Raw genomic sequence first — 20,191 nt, forward strand, 5'->3', positions numbered from 1 at the left:
AAATAAAATCTTAAAACAAAACAAAACAAAGCAAAAACAAAACAAAACAAAACAAAAGGAAAAAACCTCTTCGCTTGCTTAGAGGTCCCTCTACTGAAATCTACACATTTAATGATACTACTCCAGCCCACACCCGCCTGGGGGCTTTGAACAGCTTGACCTTGGGGCCCCTGTAACCCTTCAGGTCAGGGTTCTGAATTAGACCAAGGCTTGGAGGCTTTAGCTACAGTGGGCTTTGGGGGAGGGAGGGAAGGATTTGTGCAAAGCATTTCACAAGAGTTCATGGATTGTGTCACCATGGGGCTCTAGGGCTCCTCCCACAGCTCATTATAAAATCACTGTACCCTCCAGCCAGCAGTTCTGCTGGACTCCAGGAGTCTCTCCATCTAGGCATGGCGCTGTCCTGGGTCCTTGCTGCCCTGAGCCTCCTTCCTCTGCTGCATGCCCAGAGCCCAGTGTGTGCCAACCTCACAGCAGCGCCCATCACCAACGCCACCCTGGACCAGGTGCGTCCCTCGGCCCCCGAGCACCAGGGGCAGCTGCCTCCTTCCCTGGGCTCCCCTTCTCCCGCTGGCTTGTGGTCGCACCCCCCCCCAACCCCCCGTCTGATTCTGCCCGCTTCTGTCTGCTTCTGCCCTCTTCTCTCCTGGGTCCTGGGGTGACCTTCTGACCAGGCTCTGGACGCCTTCTTCTGCTTCCTAACTCAGAAGCCTCATGGCAAGTTCCCTCAGAGGGGACATCCTGTCCTGGCCCCGGAGGGCCATCCAGTGTCTGGGGGAGGTTCCTGACCCTCGGAGTGAGCTCCTGCATGTGCCCTCCTCGCCTGGGGCCCCAGTCTCCCTGCGTGTAAAAAGGAGGGGGACATCTCTGTACCTGGCTGGCTGGCAGGCAGGGGCATTCGGCTCCCAGCCTCTGTCATCAGCTCTTGGCTTCTCCCCAGATCTCTGGCAAGTGGTTTTATCTCGCCTCGGCCTTCCGCAACCCAGAGTTCAACCAGTCAGCGAGAACAATCCATGCGGCCTTCTTCTATTTCACTCCCAACCATACGGACGACACAATACTGCTCGGAGAGTACCTAACCATGTAAGACCCCCACATGCTAGCTTGCCCCCAGCCCCAGCTTCTGCTCCTAGCTGCTGGGAAACCTCGAGCAAGTCCCTCCTTCCTCCTGACCTCAGCCTTTTCATCCGTGGATGGGGAGGGCGGTTTACTCGGCCCCAACTCTTGCCCTCGATGATCATGACCGGTGATTGTTCACTTCTTCCCCTTGACGATCTTTTTGTTTCCCCCTTCCTTCTGTCTGGCTTTAGTGGGAATCACTGCATCCATAACTCTACTTGTCTAAAGGTCCAGAGGGAAAATGGAACCCTGTCCAAACACGGTGAGGACCAATGGGAGGACTGGGGTGTGTCATGGGGACCTGTGGATGGACCAGACAATAAATAGGGTCAGTGCTGGGGCGAAGCCACAAAGAACCCAGGACAGGCCTTCTTCCTACATTTCTGATGTCCCAGGGTCTCCACATGGCAATAACGAGTAATAACTGTCCCCAGATTTGAGCTCTATGTGCCAGGCACTGTTTGAAGTACTTTTACTAGGATTAACCCACCCGAGACTCACAATCTTAGGAGGACCTGACAGCGATCAGCTGAGGAAACAGAGAAACAGAGAGGTCAATTGTTTCCCTGAAGTCACACAGCCTGTAATTAGAACTAGAATTCAAACCGAGGGCTGGCTGCAGGCTTGCCTCTCTCCACTACTCTTTCCCCTTTGGGACCTGAGGGTGGCAGTCTGTGTCATATAGGGAGTGACCCCACTTCTGCCCCCACCATCACCCTGGAGAGGGCACAGAGTAGGAGCATACAAATGCTGGTGGGATTAAACCAACAGCCCTGGGCAGCCCTGAGGTTCCTGTGTGGGCCTCACTTTTCTCATCTGGAAAATGGGGAGAAAGGCCCTGACAGCTGCAGTCGGCACGAGGCTCCTACAATTCCACATCTCTTTGCAAGGCCCGGCACACAGAGGGAGTGAAGGTCGTTGGCCCAGGTGAACTCCCAGCCTTCACTGACCGCTGGGGGGGCCACGGGAACACTCATGGTCCCTCACCTGTGATCAGACCCATTGTGCTATGTGGTCTCACCCAGAGGTTTTCTTCTCCAGAGTCCGGCAAAGAAGTGTTTGCCGATCTCCTGCTCACCAAGAATCCTAAGATCTTCATGCTTGGCTTCTCCCTGAAGGATGAGCAGAACAAGGGACTGTCCTTCTATGGTAAGCACCTTTCCAATGTCCACCCCAACCAGACCTCACCCAGCAGACCACCTGTCCCTGTGGCTGGGCCCCCAGAACCCCCCGCCCTCCCCTGAGCCCCAGCTAGGCCCCCGGCATGCTCACCCAGCCCCCTTGTTCCCTCCTGCAGCTGACAAGGCAGAAGTGACTGAGGAACAAATGAGAGTTTTCCATGAAGCCATCACGTGCTTTGGCATGCGGAAGTCGGAGATCAATTACACTGATGCGAAAAAGGTGAGCGCAATGCAGACTAGGCTATGCCCGCCCTCGGAGCCCTCCTGCCTGGGGGCAGCCCCAGAGGCCCGGATAGGGAGACCAGCCGCCCAAGGCTGCATAGTGAGGCAGGATGTCCTACTTGTAAGCACCTGCCTCCCTGCAGGGACAGCTGAGCTCCCCAGAGGCCCAAAGGTTGAGGGCCCAGGAGGGAAAGTCCCTGGGAAACAGAGAGGACAGGAAGGGAGGAGGAACAGTGGGAATAAGGGTGGCAGTGGGAACTTGACAGGGAAACACACAAGGGTGATTATCGCTTACACCTGCCGGCCACAGCCCAGACATCAGACACCTGTGGATGGGCAATTGCTATGGTGGCTTTTAGCCACCCCCAAATGCCCTAAGTCCATGACCACCACCCTGATTTCTGCTATAACTGAGAATTACCTGTGTAATCATCTCCTTAATACTTGCCATCCAACCCCTGTTCGGGGAGAGGCTTTCCTTGGTCGTGTCCTATAAGGCAATCTCTAAAATCACAGAGCTCCTGAGCGGGCTATACTTTTTCAGATATGCATGAAATACTTTTATTATTATCAAAGTAAAAATGTCACCGTTGGCCACCTGAGGCCATCTCTCCTGCCCACCAGCGGCCTAAAGCTCCTCCAGTCCCCACGCCTGGCAGCTGCAGGAAAGGACTGGGCACAGAGCACCAACTGCCCTGGTGTGCTGCCTGCCTTCCCCATCCACTGGCTGGGGGACCGCAGACAGGATGCAAGGACCCCTGAACCTCGGTTATATCATGTGCTCAGGAATCCAGATCGGTCCAGGGGCTTGGTGAATCCTCAGTACACAGCAGCGGTTTGTAAAGCCTCTCTGGAGTGCAAGAAGCTGAGGCTCAGAGCTGGACCGTGCCTCGCCCCGGGTCCCTGAGCTGACGCCCCAGTCCGGAGCTCATCCACCCTTGCCCTCGCAAGAGCCCCTCACATCACCGGGCTCCCCTCTCACTGTCTTCCAGGATCTGTGTGGGCCGCTGGAGAAGCAGCACAAGGAAGAAAGGCATAAGGAAGAGGAGGAACACACGGCGTTGGACTAGGACCCTGCGGACCGTGGGGCCCATCCTCAGCCCTAGGCCCACCCCTTTTGTACATGATGTTTTTGTCTCAGGTGCATTAATAAAGCTTCTGCCTGTGAAACAGGAGGCAGGGGCTCGTTTGCTCATGTTGTCATTCATTCATTCATTCATGGGTGTTGAAGCCCGCCCTGAGCTGAGCCCTGGCTGATCAGGGCATAAGGCCCAGCCCTTGGTGGGAAGAGCCCCCGCTGTCATATGCACATGGCTGGGGGGATGATGGGCACAGAATGTTGTGGGAACCCAGCACGCGGAGGTTCCTTCTGCAATGAAGTCTGGGAAGGCTTCCTGGAAGGGGCATCTGAACCAGCCCAGAAAGATTTGGAGGTTTGAACACCTGCTCTTCCAGCTGCAAGCCAAGGACTGGGAGGATGTTTGGCAAACGCCGAGGCAGAGCGCCCCGGTAGAAGTTCAGGTAAATGAGGGTGGGGCGGCGGGTGGAGGACTGCAGCAGGTGGTACCAGGCGTGCGGGACCGTGCATCAGACCTCACCGTGGCCATCTGCAGAGGCGAATTGGGAGGGGGCCGGCCTGGAGGCAGACTCTGGCACAGGCTGCTGTGAGCATCCTGGCAAGAGGAGGGCGCCTGGGCAGGGGCAGGACAGGAAGGGGTAGCCGCCTCGGGGCCAAGGCCAGAACGGCTGTGTGTCTCGAGTGTCCTTGGGGTGCCCATTTGATGTCCACAAGGATACACCTAGGGGAGAGGTTGGCCCCTAAAAACCAACCGTCTTGCTAATACGTTCAGAGCCCTGGAGATAGGGCCACGTTGGAGGCAGGCCCACTTGGAGGCACAAAGAATACTGACACTGGGAGTCCAGCAAGGAAGGTCGGCTTCCTCACATGCCCAACAGCCCCGTGAGTTACTGGCACGAGTGGGAAGATGCACCACCTGGGTGGGGGCGGTGGCAGAAAAGCTGGGGCCACATTGTTCATACAATTCTGTGCATGAGTGGCCCAAGCTATCCAGAGGGACAGGACCATAACTGTGGCACCTGACACCCGTTCCCTTCGCTTCTGGGCCATCGCACTCTCAATAGCGTGGATGTACAGACCCACACCTGCCACATCCTTTGGTCAAAGCAAGAGCCACAAATGCCTGGGGCACTTAGTCGGGGGACACTGCCCTGGGTCCCTACTGCCACCCCCTCGGCTCCCCCTTCCCACCTTCATCTCCCTGCAAAGCCTCTTGACACCCAGGTTGGGGGACCCGGAGGCTCAGAACCTACCAGAAATCTTCTCTTCTCAGCTAATTGTCATTTTCAACTCCACTGAGAAGGACCCACTGAAAAATGAAATAGAAACAAGCCTTGGTGGGCAGAGAGCAGTGAGTATGGTGGTCAGCCACAATGACTGGTCGGGGTTGGGGGGCGCTGGAGAAAAAATGAAGGGAGATGCAGCTGGGGACGGCGAGAAGCTCTGGGAGCGTAGGAAGGAAGTGCAGTACCAGAGAAAACAGACTTCGGAGTCAGTCGTTGCGCGACGGTGCAGGCAAGCCTCTGGGACCTCAGTATCTCATCTAGGAAGGGGGCACATGGTCCGGGGGGCTGGCATGTGCCCTGTGTGAGCCTGCCATGCCGAACACTAAGCTCAAGGATCAGTATCTACTGGGTACTCAGGAAAGGGTGGCTGGTGTCGCTGTCTGCTACTAGGCAGAGCACTGGAAATAGAGTCCATGCTCCTGCTTTGGCAGACACCAATGTGCTGTGCATCTCCTACCAGCTCTGACCTCAGTAAGGAGGGGCTTGGCCTGGCAGCCTCTAGTCAAAACGCCCAAGGTCCTAACCGAGGCTGCAGGGAAAGGCTGGAGAAACAAAAACCCCCATAGGAAGGCAGGCAGAGTGTGGAAATGGGCACTCAGCAGATCCCCGCAGGAAAGGTTCGGCTTATCTTCGAGTCTTACACCCCACAAACTTGAGTCAAGAAACCACACGTCGAGAACACACACCACAGATGTGGGCAACTTTGGGAATTTTTTCTTTTTTTCTTTTCAAAAAAGATCAAAATGCATTCTTCTTTATTTGCTCTCATGACGAAAACAGATACGTATTATTAGCCAGAGGTGGACGGTGCAGGACCAGGAGACCCCAAAGATCGCATCTGGGCAGAAGGTGGCCTCAGTCCCAGCACTTCGTATAGGGGCCGGACCCCTGGAAAGTTTCCTTTCCAGACCACCGGGCCAACACCCCTTGAACAGCAGAGACACCCAGCAGGCAGGGCCTGAGCTAGAAGGACACTTCTCAGGAGGGTGATGTGTGGCCTTCAGCAGTGACTCCAGCCGACCCCCTGCCCGGAGGCAGCAGCAGCCCACCCGCCAGCCTGCCCCTGCCAGCTGGTTCTGGGTCTCCAAAAGTCAGAAGAGGCAGGAGCCCCGCAGGCTTCGGGTCTGGCACAGGTCGGCAGACAGGGAGCCGTTCATGTGCTTGGTGGTGGAGTAGATGCCCTCGGCGGCCTGCATGGCTTCTGCGAGCACCGTGTTGAGCTCCTCCAGGTCCTCCAGGTCCAGCTGGATGGAGCGTTGCTGCCCCCGGCTACTTGGGAGGGGGTCAAGGGGAACCAGTCAACAGGGGCTGCGTGGGCTAAGGAGGCCTTGGCACAGAGCCCGGCCCCAACGTGGGCTCCACAGTGACAGGGCTCTCTGAGAAGCAGGGGGTCCAAGGTCACCCAATGCCAAGTACACAGCAGAGCTTTCCCCAGGCTGCTCTGGCTCTAGGCAAGACACTTCCCACATCTGCGTCTGACCTCTTCAAGTCAAAGGTCCCAGAGAAGGGTCTTGCCTCCCTCCCTCACCTGTCCTGAAGCCAGTGTCACCCCAGGGGGAACCAAGTGCCCCCAGAGCAGAATCAGAGGCAGAAGGCCCTCTAGCCCCACTGCATCTCCCACACTCACCTGAGGCCCCAGGGGTCTGTGGGGCTTCGGCAGGGCCCGACCACCGCAGCACAGAGTGGGGTTGTGGGATGGTGAAGGACAAGACCTTGGTCCCCTGGGGCACCGTCCCTGTGTGGATGCTGTGGCTGGGCTGGGGCGGGTCCGAGTACAGGTTCACCTGTCCGGGAGGGGAGGCATGAGCAGAGCCACGTCAGGGTTGGGGCAAACTCCTCAACAGGCCTCCCTTCACTCATACCATCACTTGGGCACTCAACAAACATGCCTTGTAATAATTACTGCTACCTTTAGTGGAGCCCTTGGGTGGGGGCCAAACACGGGGCCAAGGACTTACAGGCCCTTCCTTCCTCTGTTCATGGCAGTCCTGAAGGGGAGGCCGGGAAGGGACTATCCTCTCCATTTTGCAGAAGAGGAAACTGAGACTCTGGTTAACTCACTCAAAATCTCCAGCTGGAAATCCTTGGGCTGAGACCACAACCCTGCCATGACCCTAAAGACTCTGGTTTCCCAGATTAATCAGTTTTACTAATATTTGTTACCATAATTTATGATGTAACTGCAATTATAATTAATATGGTATTTCACATTTAGCAAGTATATTATAAGTATATATAATTAATAAAAACGTTTTTAATCATAAGTATCCCATTGATAATAATGACAGTTGATGACTGAATGAGGGAGTAATCCAACACGTGCACGAGCTCCTCTCTCAGCCGTAGCAGGTCTCCGTCATCTGAGGGTGGATTTCACATGGTCAACAGCCCAGTGGGTGAGGGAGAAGTCTAGAATCGGGCCGATGGCCAAGCAGGTCTGTGTGAAGCACAAGATCTGAGGAGACCCAGGAACGGATGGTGGGCCAGTGTAGGGCTGGGCAGCTACGGTCTGTTTTGGTGAATTACGTTCTAGCGGACACAGCTGTGCTTGCTTATGTGTCATCTAGGGTCTTTCATGCTACCACAGTGGCTGTGAGTCACTACACAGAGACTGTATGGCCCACAGAGCTGAAAATATTCACCTGTGGGCTTTGCCCCTGGCCACTCTGAGTCCTCCAACAGGCGGTTTAACAGACTTCTCTTTGCGCAGAGTGACTGCTCAATAACCAGAAGCCACTACCCTCATATTCGTCATCACCATTATGATTGCTGTTCCCATCATTACACATCACCATCACCACCACAACCTTCCTCACCATCAGCATCATCACCACCATCATTACCATCAGCATCACCAATGCCATCATCACTATTTTCACCACCATCACCATCACCACCATCATCACCATCATCACCACTACCATCATCATCAATATCATCACCACCATTATCATCATCACAATCATCATCATCACCATCAACATCATCATCACCATCATCACCACCACAATCACTATCATTATCACCATCACCACCATCACCATCACCATCATAATCACCATTATCATCATCACCATCACCATCATCACCACTATCACCATCACAGTCATCATCATCACCACCATGATCTTCATCACCACCATCACCACCATCATGATCATCACCACCATTATCCTCATCGCCATCCACATCATCATCATCATCACCCTCATCACCATCATCATTACCATCAGCATCACCAATACCATCATCACTATTGTCACCACCATCACCATCACCACCATCATCACCAATGTCATCACCATCATCACCACCCACCATCACCATCATCATCACCCACCATCACCATCACCAGCATCACCACCATCATCGGCATCAGCATCACCACCACCATTATCACCATCATAACTATCATCACTACTATGACTGTCATTATCACCATCACCACAATCACCACCACCATCACCATCACCATCATCACCAACAGCAGCACATCCACCATCATTCCTTCCATTATCATCACAATTGTCATTTATGGGGCCACCATGGAGGCAGGTCCCTGGAAACGCTCTTCCCCTGTGGTGCCTCAGTGCCTCCCAGTTGGTCAGGCAGCTTATCTTACTGCTCACTGTTGCCCCAGGGTCAGGATGGGCAGTTTAGGGTACATGCCTGATACAAGGAGCTCCCTAGCCCCCAGGCAAGCAGCCTCTCCCTGCTTAAGCTGCTCTTCACGTCCTGGTTATGGCACGAAAACCTACTCCAAAGTGAGGGACAATGGTCCAGTGCGGCCTGGCCCCCACTGCCTCCCCCCCCTTCAGACCCAGCTGATGAGAACAAAGCTGGACTTTAATATTCTTCTCTGCCATCTGCTCAGACCCACCTGTGGGGCTTTCCCATAGGAAAGGGTGACCCGAATCTGGTAAAGGCCCAGCTCCCTACCCTGCCCCTCCCCCACCCTGCCCTGGCAGCCGCTATGGTTCCCAGTCTCCCGTTGCACAACTGAGTGTCAGGAAACAGCCAGAGTAGACTTTCCAGTGGGGCCATCCTGTATTTGCTCTGTCCACAATGAATCAAGCCACTGCCGTGGACAGTCACTTTCCACCAATGACCAGCTGCCCCATGCTGGGAAAAGGACAGAGGGGCAAGCAAGAAAGGGAGAGGCTGGCAGGTGGATTCCAGTCCTTGCTTCCTGACCGGGACGTGGTCTTGGGTGGGTCATTCCTTCTCTCTGGGCCTCAGTTTCTCCCTCTGCACAAGAGGGGTGCTAAGCCCTTCCTTGCTTGCTACCACAGTCCGAGCTATTGTTCTGTAATAGCAGGGTGAATCGTCTGACATGGAGTGGTATTCAACCACTCTGTAAAGAAGCAGTTTCCTGTAGTTCAACCCAATACGTAGCACCTTTCCAAATAATCACAGCTATGGGGTCTTGCATGCTTACTGTGAGCAGGAGCTCTGTTGGGTGTGATATGTTTTCATCATATTTCCTGCCAAACTTCTCTTGGCATTGGGCCTGGGCCAGTTGGAGGGGCAGGCAGGGAGGGGTGTCCAGATGCTCGTCCCACAGAGGTACTACGGCATCCCTGAGGTGTAGGAAGATGGAGAAAATGGTACTGCATCGGGTGGGGGTGGTGCTGGGTGGACTTGAAGGAGCTACTTGGAGAGCCTCTTGAGAGAAGACGGAGACCTCCAGGGGCACCTGAGCGACAGCGAGAACGCCTCCTTCCTTCTGAGTGGCGCTCCATTTACTCGCTGCAAGAGAAAACATTCATTTCTCTCTACGCTACTCAGCACATACAGGGCTACGGAGTGTGATTCAAGGACAGGGCACAAGAGGGGAGAGTTGTTGGCCTGGGGCCTGACCAGCATTGGTTGTGAAGAAGGAGGTTTAGGGCTATGGGTCACTCTCGTGACAGTACCGGGCACCAGATCCCCAGTGACAGGCGGGCTTCTCTGTTACTTAATAAACTTTGTGTATGTGCATGGACATGTGCATGGATGTGTGTATGAGTGTGTGCACGTGGTGTGCATGGATGTGTGTGTGTGAGTTCACGTGTGCGTGCGTGTGTGGTATGGGACATCCTCTAAAGCTCTGAGCAGAAGCCCCATGGCCCCGGGTAACGAGGGCGCTCTCCATGTAACAGTCAGCTCCCGCTGAGAGAAGCAATGTCTCCAGTCCGTCCCTGGTCGCATCATCTCACACCGGGACTGAAGGAGCAGGAGGCTGGCTGAGGACAAAACTGGGACAGCACCGGGCTCCTCTCCCAAGCCGGTCCCCAACCCTGACACCCCAATCTTCCCCGCCCAGAGGGACCTTTCTTTTTCTTTTCTTTTTTTCTTTTTTTTTAAAGATTTTATTTATTTATTTGACAGAGAGCAATCACAAGTAGGCGGAGAGGCAGGCAGAGAGAGAGAGAGAGAAGCAGGCTCCTTTCTGAGCAGAGAGCCCGATGCGGGACTCAATCCCAGGACCCTGAGATCATGACCTGAACTGAAGGCAGCGGCTTAACCCACTGAGCCACCCAGGCGCCCCCAGAGAGAACTTTCTAAACAGCAAATGGACTACTTGTCTCCCACCTCACTTAAAACCTTCCCTTTCTCCTGATCCCTGCGGGGTCCAGGGCAGACTCCCCAGCCCGGCTCCTGTGCCCTGCAGGCTTGGTTCCTGCCAACCTCTCAGGCATGGGCCCCGTCATTCCCACGCCATCGCACTGCCGGCCACTCGGACCCCAGGTCCTCCACACGCCCCACGCTCTCTGTCCTCCACTCTTCCCCGCCGATGAACACCGCTCCTTTTCTCAAGACTCAAATTAGGGCAATGCCCATCCAAAACACCAAGTGAGCTGGCAAAAAAAAAAAAAAAAAAAGAGCAAAGAGAAGAGGAAATCCCACTTCTGACAAGGATGTGGAGGAGGGGACTCCTCTGTGTCGCCAAACTGGCACCACATTAGACAGTGTTCGTGTTTTTGATTTGTCATGTGTTTTGTCATCTCTCTTTGGGGAGAGAGGTTTTTTTTTTTTTTTTTTAAATCAGCTTAATTAAGGTGTAATTGGCATACAGTAAAACGCACACATTTTAGGTTCAGGGTTCAGTGAGTTTTCACAAATGTGCATTATGCGCGTAACCAACCCTGTAGTGGAAATGGCACATTCGGCCACGGACCTCAGAAAGTGCTCTTCCAACCTCTGGCCCTCAGACTGCCCTCCTTGCCTGAGGCAACCACCGGTCTGATTTCTGCCATTCTAGATCCATTTGGGGGGTTCGAGAACATTCTGTACCTGGAACCAAACAGTATGTGCTTGATTAATCTGGCTCTTTTTGTTCAGCAGAATGTTTTGGAGATTCTCAGCTGTTGTCTCATATGCTAGTAGTTAGTTCCTTTTGATTGCTACATAGTATTCCCTGTATGAAACTGTTACGATGTGTCTTTCCATTTTCCTGATGACTGGCATTTGAACTGTTTCTAGTTCTTGGCTATTTTGAATAACAGAATAACATCGTAGTCTTATCAGTGACATGTTTTTCTCTCCCTTGAATGGTAGGGCATGATAGAAAGGGATTCGGTCACTTTTTGACTCATGGCATTCCAAGGAAACATCACCATATGAAATGCTAGAGGCAATTCTCCCTCTATAAAGCTGGAAAAAAATTAAATGCTACAGATATAAAGAGAGGGCACCATTAAGTACAGGGAACCTAGGAAGAGCACGACAGGGGTGTGCGTCCATTAAAATTATAACCACTGACTACACGGAAACCTGGAAAATGACTCAAAATGTATGAAATGAACAGGGATACAAAACTGTACCATAACATAAGAAGGCTTTGGGGAAGTATTCGTTCATAGGGCTAAAGCTGTGACCCGGTCAGGCAGAAACACTCATGGACTGTGGATGCACACATCTGGGGTGCTGGGCACTATCGGGGCCTGGGGACCTCCTGGTGACGACAGAGGCCACCTTCCTGTTCCACGGCAGGGGGTGGAGACCACACGTGCATCATTTCTTGTTTTAGGTGTTGGGAGCTAGTTCAGGTAACACCACATTTACCGGAAATAGATGTGTAACTTGGACACCTCCTCCTTGTAGAAGGATCCCTGCCTCTGAGGCTGGGTTGACAGCCCCCCTCCCCCAGTGGACTTTTGTTCCCCCTTGGTTGTTACCACACTCAGCTGGAATGGAATCAGTGGTTTGCCTTCATGCCCTCACACCCGCCCCAGAGCCCTTCCCCATCACCCACCCGAACCCCACCTAGCCTGGGAAGTGTCTGAATCACTTTCAGCATTTGATTTGTGGCTGGCTTTCACCCTGGATGCTCAGTGAGGCACAAATTGGGTAAAAAACCTAAGAGCTTTTAAAACAAGACAAAACAGGGCCAACTGAGTGTCTCAGTCAGTAAAGCGTCTGCTTTGGGCTCAGGCCGTGATCTCAGGGTCCTGGGATGGAGCCCCATATCAGGCTCCCTGCTCAGCAGAGAGCCTGCTTCTCCCTCTCCCTCTGCCCCTCCCACCTGCTCTGGCTCTTCCGCTCTATCTCAAATAAATAAACAATCTTTAAAACAAAAGAAAACAAAATGAAAAAACAAAACAAAACAAAAGAAGAACCTCTTAGCTTGCTTAGAGGTCCCTCTATGAAATCTACACATTTAATGATACTACTCCAGCCCACACCCGCCTTGGCTTTGAACAGCCTGACCTTGGGGCCCCTGTAACCCTTCAGGTCAGGGTTCTGAATTAGACCAAGGCTTGGAGGCTTTAGCTACAGTGGGCTTTGGGGGAGGGAGGGAAGGATTTGTGCAAAGCATTTCACAAGAGTTCATGGATTGTGTCACCATGGGGCTCTAGGGCTCCTCCCACAGCTCATTATAAAATCACTGTACCCTCCAGCCAGCAGTTCTGCTGGACTCCAGGAGTCTCTCCATCTAGGCATGGCGCTGTCCTGGGTCCTTGCTGCCCTGAGCCTCCTTCCTCTGCTGCATGCCCAGAGCCCAGTGTGTGCCAACCTCACAGCAGCGCCCATCACCAACGCCACCCTGGACCAGGTGCGTCCCTCGGCCCCCGAGCACCAGGGGCAGCTGCCTCCTTCCCTGGGCTCCCCTTCTTCCGCTGGCTTGTGGTCGCACCCCCCCCCACCCCCCGTCTGCTTCTGCCCGCTTCTGTCTGCTTCTGCCCTCTTCTCTCTTGGGTCCTGGGGTGACCTTCTGACCAGGCTCTGGACGCCTTCTTCTGCTTCCTAACTCAGAAGCCTCATGGCAAGTTCCCTCAGAGGGGACATCCTGTCCTGGCCCCGGAGGGCCACCCAGTATCTGGGGGAGGCTCCTGACCCTCGGAGTGAGCTCCTGCATGTGCCCTTTTCGCCTGGGGCCCCAGTCTCCCTGCGTGTAAAAAGGAGGGGGACATCTCTGTACCTGGCTGGCTGGCAGGCAGGGGCATTCGGCTCCCAGCCTCTGTCATCAGCTCTTGGCTTCTCCCCAGATCTCTGGCAAGTGGTTTTGTATCGCCACCGCCTTCCACAACCCGGACATCAATCAGTTGGCTGGAATGCTCCAAGCGGGCTTCTTTTACTTGGAGCCCAACCATACGGACGACACAATACTGCTCGGAGAGTACCTAACCATGTAAGACCGCCACATGCTAGCTTGCCCCCAGCCCCAGCTTCTGCTCCTAGCTGCTGGGAAACCTCGAGCAAGTCCCTCCTTCCTCCTGACCTCAGCCTTTTCATCCGTGGATGGGGAGGGCGGTTTACTCAGCCCCAACTCTTGCCCTCGATGATCATGACCGGTGATTGTTCACTTCTTCCCCTTGACGATCTTTCTGTTTCCCCCTTCCTTCTGTCTGGCTTTAGTGGGAATCACTGCATCCATAACTCTACTTGTCTAAAGGTCCAGAGGGAAAATGGAACCCTGTCCAAACACGGTGAGGACCAATGGGAGGACTGGGGTGTGTCATGGGGACCTGTGGATGGACCAGACAATAAATAGGGTCAGTGCTGGGGCGAAGCCACAAAGAACCCAGGACAGGCCTTCTTCCTACATTTCTGATGTCCCAGGGTCTCCACATGGCAATAACGAGTAATAACTGTCCCCAGATTTGAGCTCTATGTGCCAGGCACTGTTTGAAGTACTTTTACTAGGATTAACCCACCCGAGACTCACAATCTTAGGAGGACCTGACAGCGATCAGCTGAGGAAACAGAGAAACAGAGAGGTCAATTGTTTCCCTGAAGTCACACAGCCTGTAATTAGAACTAGAATTCAAACCGAGGGCTGGCTGCAGGCTTGCCTCTCTCCACTACTCTTTCCCCTTTGGGACCTGAGGGTGGCAGTCTGTGTCATATAGGGAGTGACCCCACTTCTGTCCCCACCATCACCCTGGAGAGGGCACATAGTAGGAGCATACAAATGCTGGTGGGATTAAACCAACAGCCCTGGGCAGCCCTGAGGCTCCTGTCTGTGCCTCACTTTTCTCATCTGGAAAATGAGGAGAAAGGCCCTGACAGCCACAGTCGGCACGAGGCTCCTACGATTCCACATCTCTTTGCAAGGCCCGGCACACAGAGGGAGTGAAGGTCGTTGGCCCAGGCGAACTCCCAGCCTTCACTGACCGCTGTGGGGGCCATGGGAACACTCATGGTCCCTCACCTGTGATCAGACCCACTGTGCTATGTGGTCTCACCCAGAGGTTTTCTTCTCCAGAGTCCGGCAAAGAAGTGTTTGCCGATCTCCTGCTCACCAAGGATCCTAAGATCTTCATGCTTGGCTTCTCCCTGAAGGATGAGCAGAACAAGGGACTGTCCTTCTATGGTAAGCACCCCTCCAATATCCACCTCACCCAGAACTCACCCAGCAGACCACCCGTCCCTGTGGCTGGGCCCCCAGAACCCCCGCCCTCCCCTGAGCCCCAGCTAGGCCCCCGGCATGCTCACCCAGCCCCCTTGTTCCCTCCTGCAGCTGACAAGGCAGAAGTGACTGAGGAACAAATGAGAGTTTTCCATGAAGCCATCACGTGCTTTGGCATGCGGAAGTCGGAGATCAATTACACTGATGCGAAAAAGGTGAGCGCAATGCAGAGTAGGCTATGCCCGCCCTCGGAGCCCTCCTACCTGGGGGCAGCCCCAGAGGCCTGGATAGGGAGACCAGCTGCCCAAGGCTGCATAGTGAGGCAGGATGTCCTACTTGTAAGCACCTGCCTCCCTGCAGGGACAGCTGAGCTCCCCAGAGGCCCAAAGGTTGAGGGCGCAGGAGGGAAAGTCCCTGGGAAACAGAGAGGACAGGAAGGGAGGAGGAACAGTGGGAATAGGGTGGCAGTGGGAACTTGACAGGGAAACACACAAGGGTGATTATCGCTTACACCTGCCGGCCACAGCCCAGACATCAGACACCTGTGGATGGGCAATTGCTATGGTGGCTTTTAGCCACCCCCAAATGCCCTAAGTCCATGACCACCACCCTGATTTCTGCTATAACTGAGAATTACTGTGTAATCATCTCCTTAATACTTGCCATCCAACCCCTGTTCGGGGTGAGGCTTTCCTTGGTCGTGTCCTATAAGGCAATCTCTAAAATCACAGAGCTGCTGAGTGGGCTATACTTTTTCAGATATGCATGAAATACTTTTATTATTATCAAAGTAAAAAAGTCACCGTTGGCCACCTGAGGCCATCTCTCCTGCCCACCAGCGGCCTAAAGCTCCTCCAGTCCCCACTCCTGGCAGCTGCAGGAAAGGACTGGGCACAGCATCAACTGCCCTGGTGTGCTGCCTGCCTTCCCCATCCACTGGCTGGGGGACGACAGACAGGATGCAAGGCCCCCTGAACCTCGGTTATATCATGTGCTCAGGAATCCAGATCGGTCCAGGGGCTTGGTGAATCCTCAGTACACAGCAGCGGTTTGTAAAGCCTCTCTGGAGTGCAAGAAGCTGAGGCTCAGAGCTGGACCGTGCCTCGCCCCGGGTCCCTGAGCTGACGCCCCAGTCCGGAGCTCATCCACCCTTGCCCTCGCAAGAGCCCCTCACATCACCGGGCTCCCCTCTCACTGTCTTCCAGGATCTGTGTGGGCCACTGGAGAAGCAGCACAAGGAAGAAAGGCAGAAGGAAAAGGAGGAACACACGGCGTTGGACTAGGACCCTGCAGACCGCGGGGCCCATCCTCAGCCCTAGGCCCACCCCTTTTGTACATGATGTTTTTGTCTCAGGTGCATTAATAAAGCTTCTGCCTGTGAAACAGGAGGCAGGGGCTCGTTTGCTCATGTTGTCATTCATTCATTCATTCATTCATGGGTGTTGAAGCCCGCCCTGAGCTGAGCCCTGGCTGATCAGGGCATAAGGCCCAGCCCTTGGTGGGAAGAGCCCCCGCTGTCATATGCACATGGCTGGGGGGATGATGGGCACAGAATGTTGTGGGAACCCAGCACGCGGAGGTTCCTTCTGCAATGAAGTCTGGGAAGGCTTCCTGGAAGGGGCATCTGAACCAGGCCAGAAAGATTTGGAGGTTTGAACACCTGCTCTTCCCGCTGCAAGCCAAGGACTGGGAGGATGTTTGGCAAACGCCAAGGCAGAGCGCCCCGGTAGGAGTTCAGGTAAATGAGGGTGGGGCGGCGGGTGGAGGACTGCAGCAGGTGGTACCAGGTGTGCGGGACCGCCCATCAGACCTCACCGTGGCCATCTGCAGAGGCGAATTGGGAGGGGGCCGGCCTGGAGGCAGACTCTGGCACAGGCTGCTGTGAGCATCCTGGCAAGAGGAGGGCGCCTGGGCAGAGGCAGGACGGGAAGGGGCAGCGGCCTCGGGGCCAAGGGCAGAACGGCTGTGTGTCTCCAGAGTGTCCTTGGGGTGCCCATCTGATGCCCACAAGGATACACCTAGTGGGGAGGTTGGTCCCTAAAAACCAACCATCTTACAAATATGTTCGGAGCCCTGGAGATGGGGCCACATTGGAGGCAGGCCCACTTGGAGGCACGAAGAATACTGAGCCCCTGACACTGGGAGTCCAGCAAGGAAGGTCGGCTTCCTCACATGCCCAACAGCCCCGTGAGTTACTGGCACGGGTGGGAAGATGCACCACCTGGGTGGGGGGGCGGCAGAAAAGCTGGGGCCACATTGTTCATACAATTCTGTGCATGAGTGGCCCAAGCTATCCAGAGGGACGGGACCATAACTGTGGCACCTGACACCCGTTCCCTTCGCTTCTGGGCCATCGCACTCTCAATAGCGTGGATGCACAGACCCACACCTGCCGCATCCTTTGGTCAAAGCAAGAGCCACAAATGCCTGGGGCACTTAGTCGGGGGACACTGCCCTGGGTCCCTACTGCCACCCCCTCGGCTCCCCCTTCCCACCTTCATCTCCCTGCAAAGCCTCTTGACACCCAGGTTGGGGGACCCGGAGGCTCAGAACCTACCAGAAATCTTCTCTTCTCAGCTAATTGTCATTTTCAACTCCACTGAGAAGGACCCACTGAAAAATGAAATAGAAACAGGCCTCGGTGGGCAGAGAGCAGCGAGTATGGTGGTCAGCCACAATGACTGGTCGGGGTTGGGGGTGGCTGGAGAAAAAATGAAGGGAGGATGCAGCTGGGGACGGCGAGAAGCTGTGGGAGCGTAGGAAGGAAGTGCAGTACCAGAGAAAACAGACTTCGGAGTCAGTCGTTGCGCGACGGTGCAGGCAAGCCTCTGGGACCTCAGTATCTCATCTAGGAAGGGGGCACATGGTCCGGGGGGCTGGCATGTGCCCTGTGTGAGCCTGCCATGCCGAACACTAAGCTCAAGGATCAGTATCTACTGGGTACTCAGGAAAGGGTGGCTGGTGTCGCTGTCTGCTACTAGGCAGAGCACTGGAAAGAGAGTCCATGCTCCTGCTTTGGCAGACACCAATGTGCTGTGCATCTCCTACCAGCTCTGACCTCAGTAAGGAGGGGCTTGGCCTGGCAGCCTCTAGTCAAAATGCCCAAGGTCCTAACCGAGGCTGCAGGGAAAGGCTGGAAAAACAAAAACCCCCATAGGAAGGCAGGCAGAGTGTGGAAATGGGCACTCAGCAGATCCCCGCAGGAAAGGTTCGGCTTATCTTCGAGCCTTATACCCCACAAACTTGAGTCAAGAAACCACACGTTGAGAACACACACCACAGATGAGGGCAGCTTCAGGAATTTTTTCTTTTCTTCTTTTTAAAAAAGATCAAATTTCATTCTTCTTTATTTGCCCCCATGACGACAATAGATACATATTATTAGCCAGAGGTGGATGGAGCAGGACCAGGAGACCCCAAAGATCGCATCTGGGCAGAAGGTGGCCTCAGTCCCAGCACTTTCTATAGGGGCCAGACCCCTGGAAAGCTCCCTTTCCAGACCACTGGGCCAACACTCCTTGAACAGCAGAGACACCCAGCAGGCAAGGCCTGAGCTAGAAGGACACCTCTCAGGAGGGGCCTGTGGGGCCTTCAGCAGCAGCCTGCCCGCCAGCCTGCCCCCGCCAGCCAGTTCTGGGTCTCCAGAAGTCAGAAGAGGCAGGACCCCCATAGGCTCCGGGTCTGGCGCATGTCGGCAGACGGGGAGCGGCTCATGTGCTTGGTGGTGGAGCGGATGCCCTCGGCGGCCTGCATGGCTTCTGTGAGCGCCGTGTTGAGCTCCTCCAGGTCCTCCAGGTCCAGCTGGATGGAGCGTCGCTGCCCCCCGGCCACTCGGGAGGGGGTCGAGGGGGGCCAGTCAGCAGGGGCTACGTGGGCTGAAGAAGCCTTGGCACAGAGCCCGGCCCCCATGTGGGCTCCAGAGTGACAGGGCTCTCTGTGCAGCAGGGGGTCCAAGGTCACCCAATGCCAAGTACACAGCAGAGCTTTCCCCAGGCTGCTCTGGCTCTAGGCAAGACACTTTCCACATCTGCGTCTGACCTCTTCAAGTCAAAGGTCCCAGAGAAGGGTCTTGCCTCCCTCCCTCACCTGTCCTGAAGCCAGTGTCACCCCAGGGGGAACCAAGTGCCCCCAGAGCAGAATCACAGGCAGAAGGCCCTCTAGCCCCACTGCATCTCCCACACTCACCTGAGGCCCCAGGGGTCTGTGGGGCTTCGGCAGGGCCCGACCACCGCAGCACAGAGTGGGGTTGTGGGAAGGTGAAGGACAAGACCTTGGTCCCCTGGGGCACCGTCCCTGTGTGGATGCTGTGGCTGGGCTGGGGCGGGTCCGAGTACAGGTTCACCTGTCCGGGAGGGGAGACATGAGCAGAGCCACGTCAGGGTTGGGGCAAACTCCTCAACAGGCCTCCCTTCATTCATACCATCACTTGGGCACTCAACAAACGTGCCTTGTAATAATTACTGCTACCTTTAGTGGAGCCCTTGGGTGGGGGCCAAACACGGGGCCAAGGACTTACAGGCCCTTCCTTCCTCTGTTCACAGCAGTCCTGAAGGGGAGGCCGGGCAGGGACTATCTTCTCCATTTTACAGAAGAGGAAACTGAGACTCTGGTTAACTCACTCAAAATCTCCAGCTGGAAATCCTTGGGCTGAGACCACAACCCTGCCATGACCCTAAAGACTCTGGTTTCCCAGATTAATCATTTTTACTAATATTTGTTACCATAATTTACAATGTAACTGCAATTATAATTAATATGGTATTTCACATTTAGCAAATATATTATAAGTATATATTATTAATAAAAACGTTTTTAATCATAAGTATCCCATTGATAGTAATGACAATTGATGACTGAATGAGTGAGTAATCCAAGACATGCACGAGCTCCTCTCTCAGCCGTAGCAGGTCTCTGTCATCTGAGGGTGGATTTCACATGGTCAACAGCCCAGTGGGTGAGGGAGAAGTCTGGAATCAGGCCGATGGCCAAGCAGGTCCGTGTGAAGCACAAGATCAGAGGAGACCCAGGAACGGATGGTGGGCCAGTGCAGGACTGGGCAGCTACAGTCTGTTTTGGTGAATTACGTTCTAGCGGACACAGCTGTGCTTGCTTATGTGTCATCTAGGGTCTTTCATGCTACCACAATGGCTGTGAGTCACTACACAGGGACTGTATGGCCCCCAGAGCTGAAAATATTCACCTGTGGGCTTTGCCCCTGGCCACTCTGAGTCCTACGACAGGCGGTTTAACAGACTTCTCTTTGCGCAGAGTGACTGCTCAATAACCAGAAGCCACTACCCTCATATTCGTCATCACCATTATGATTGCTGTTCCCATCATTACACATCACCATCACCACCACAACCTTCCTCACCATCAGCATCATCACCACCATCATTACCATCAGCATCACCAACACCATCATCACTATTTTCACCACTATCACCATCACCACCATCATCACCATTAT

At 54.5% G+C, this 20,191-nt stretch overlaps 1 protein-coding gene across 1 annotated transcript; it reads left to right on the forward strand.

The window, feature by feature from the left end:
• Window positions 1-332: 332 nt before the first annotated feature.
• On the forward strand, window positions 333-16,109 carry LOC309847232 (uncharacterized protein). Its single transcript, XM_082697180.1, has 12 exons — window positions 333-506; window positions 941-1,083; window positions 1,311-1,381; window positions 2,161-2,268; window positions 2,417-2,520; window positions 3,515-3,580; window positions 12,742-12,924; window positions 13,358-13,500; window positions 13,728-13,798; window positions 14,578-14,685; window positions 14,833-14,936; window positions 15,927-16,109. Exons 1-12 carry the CDS (start codon window positions 393-395, stop codon window positions 16,002-16,004), a joined length of 1,293 nt encoding a protein of 430 aa, XP_082553306.1. The 5' UTR covers window positions 333-392; the 3' UTR covers window positions 16,005-16,109.
• The last annotated feature ends 4,082 nt before the right edge of the window (window positions 16,110-20,191 follow it).

Source organism: Mustela nivalis, assembly GCF_964662115.1.
Source record: "Mustela nivalis genome assembly, chromosome: 13".
NCBI classification, from domain to species: domain Eukaryota; kingdom Metazoa; phylum Chordata; class Mammalia; order Carnivora; family Mustelidae; genus Mustela; species Mustela nivalis.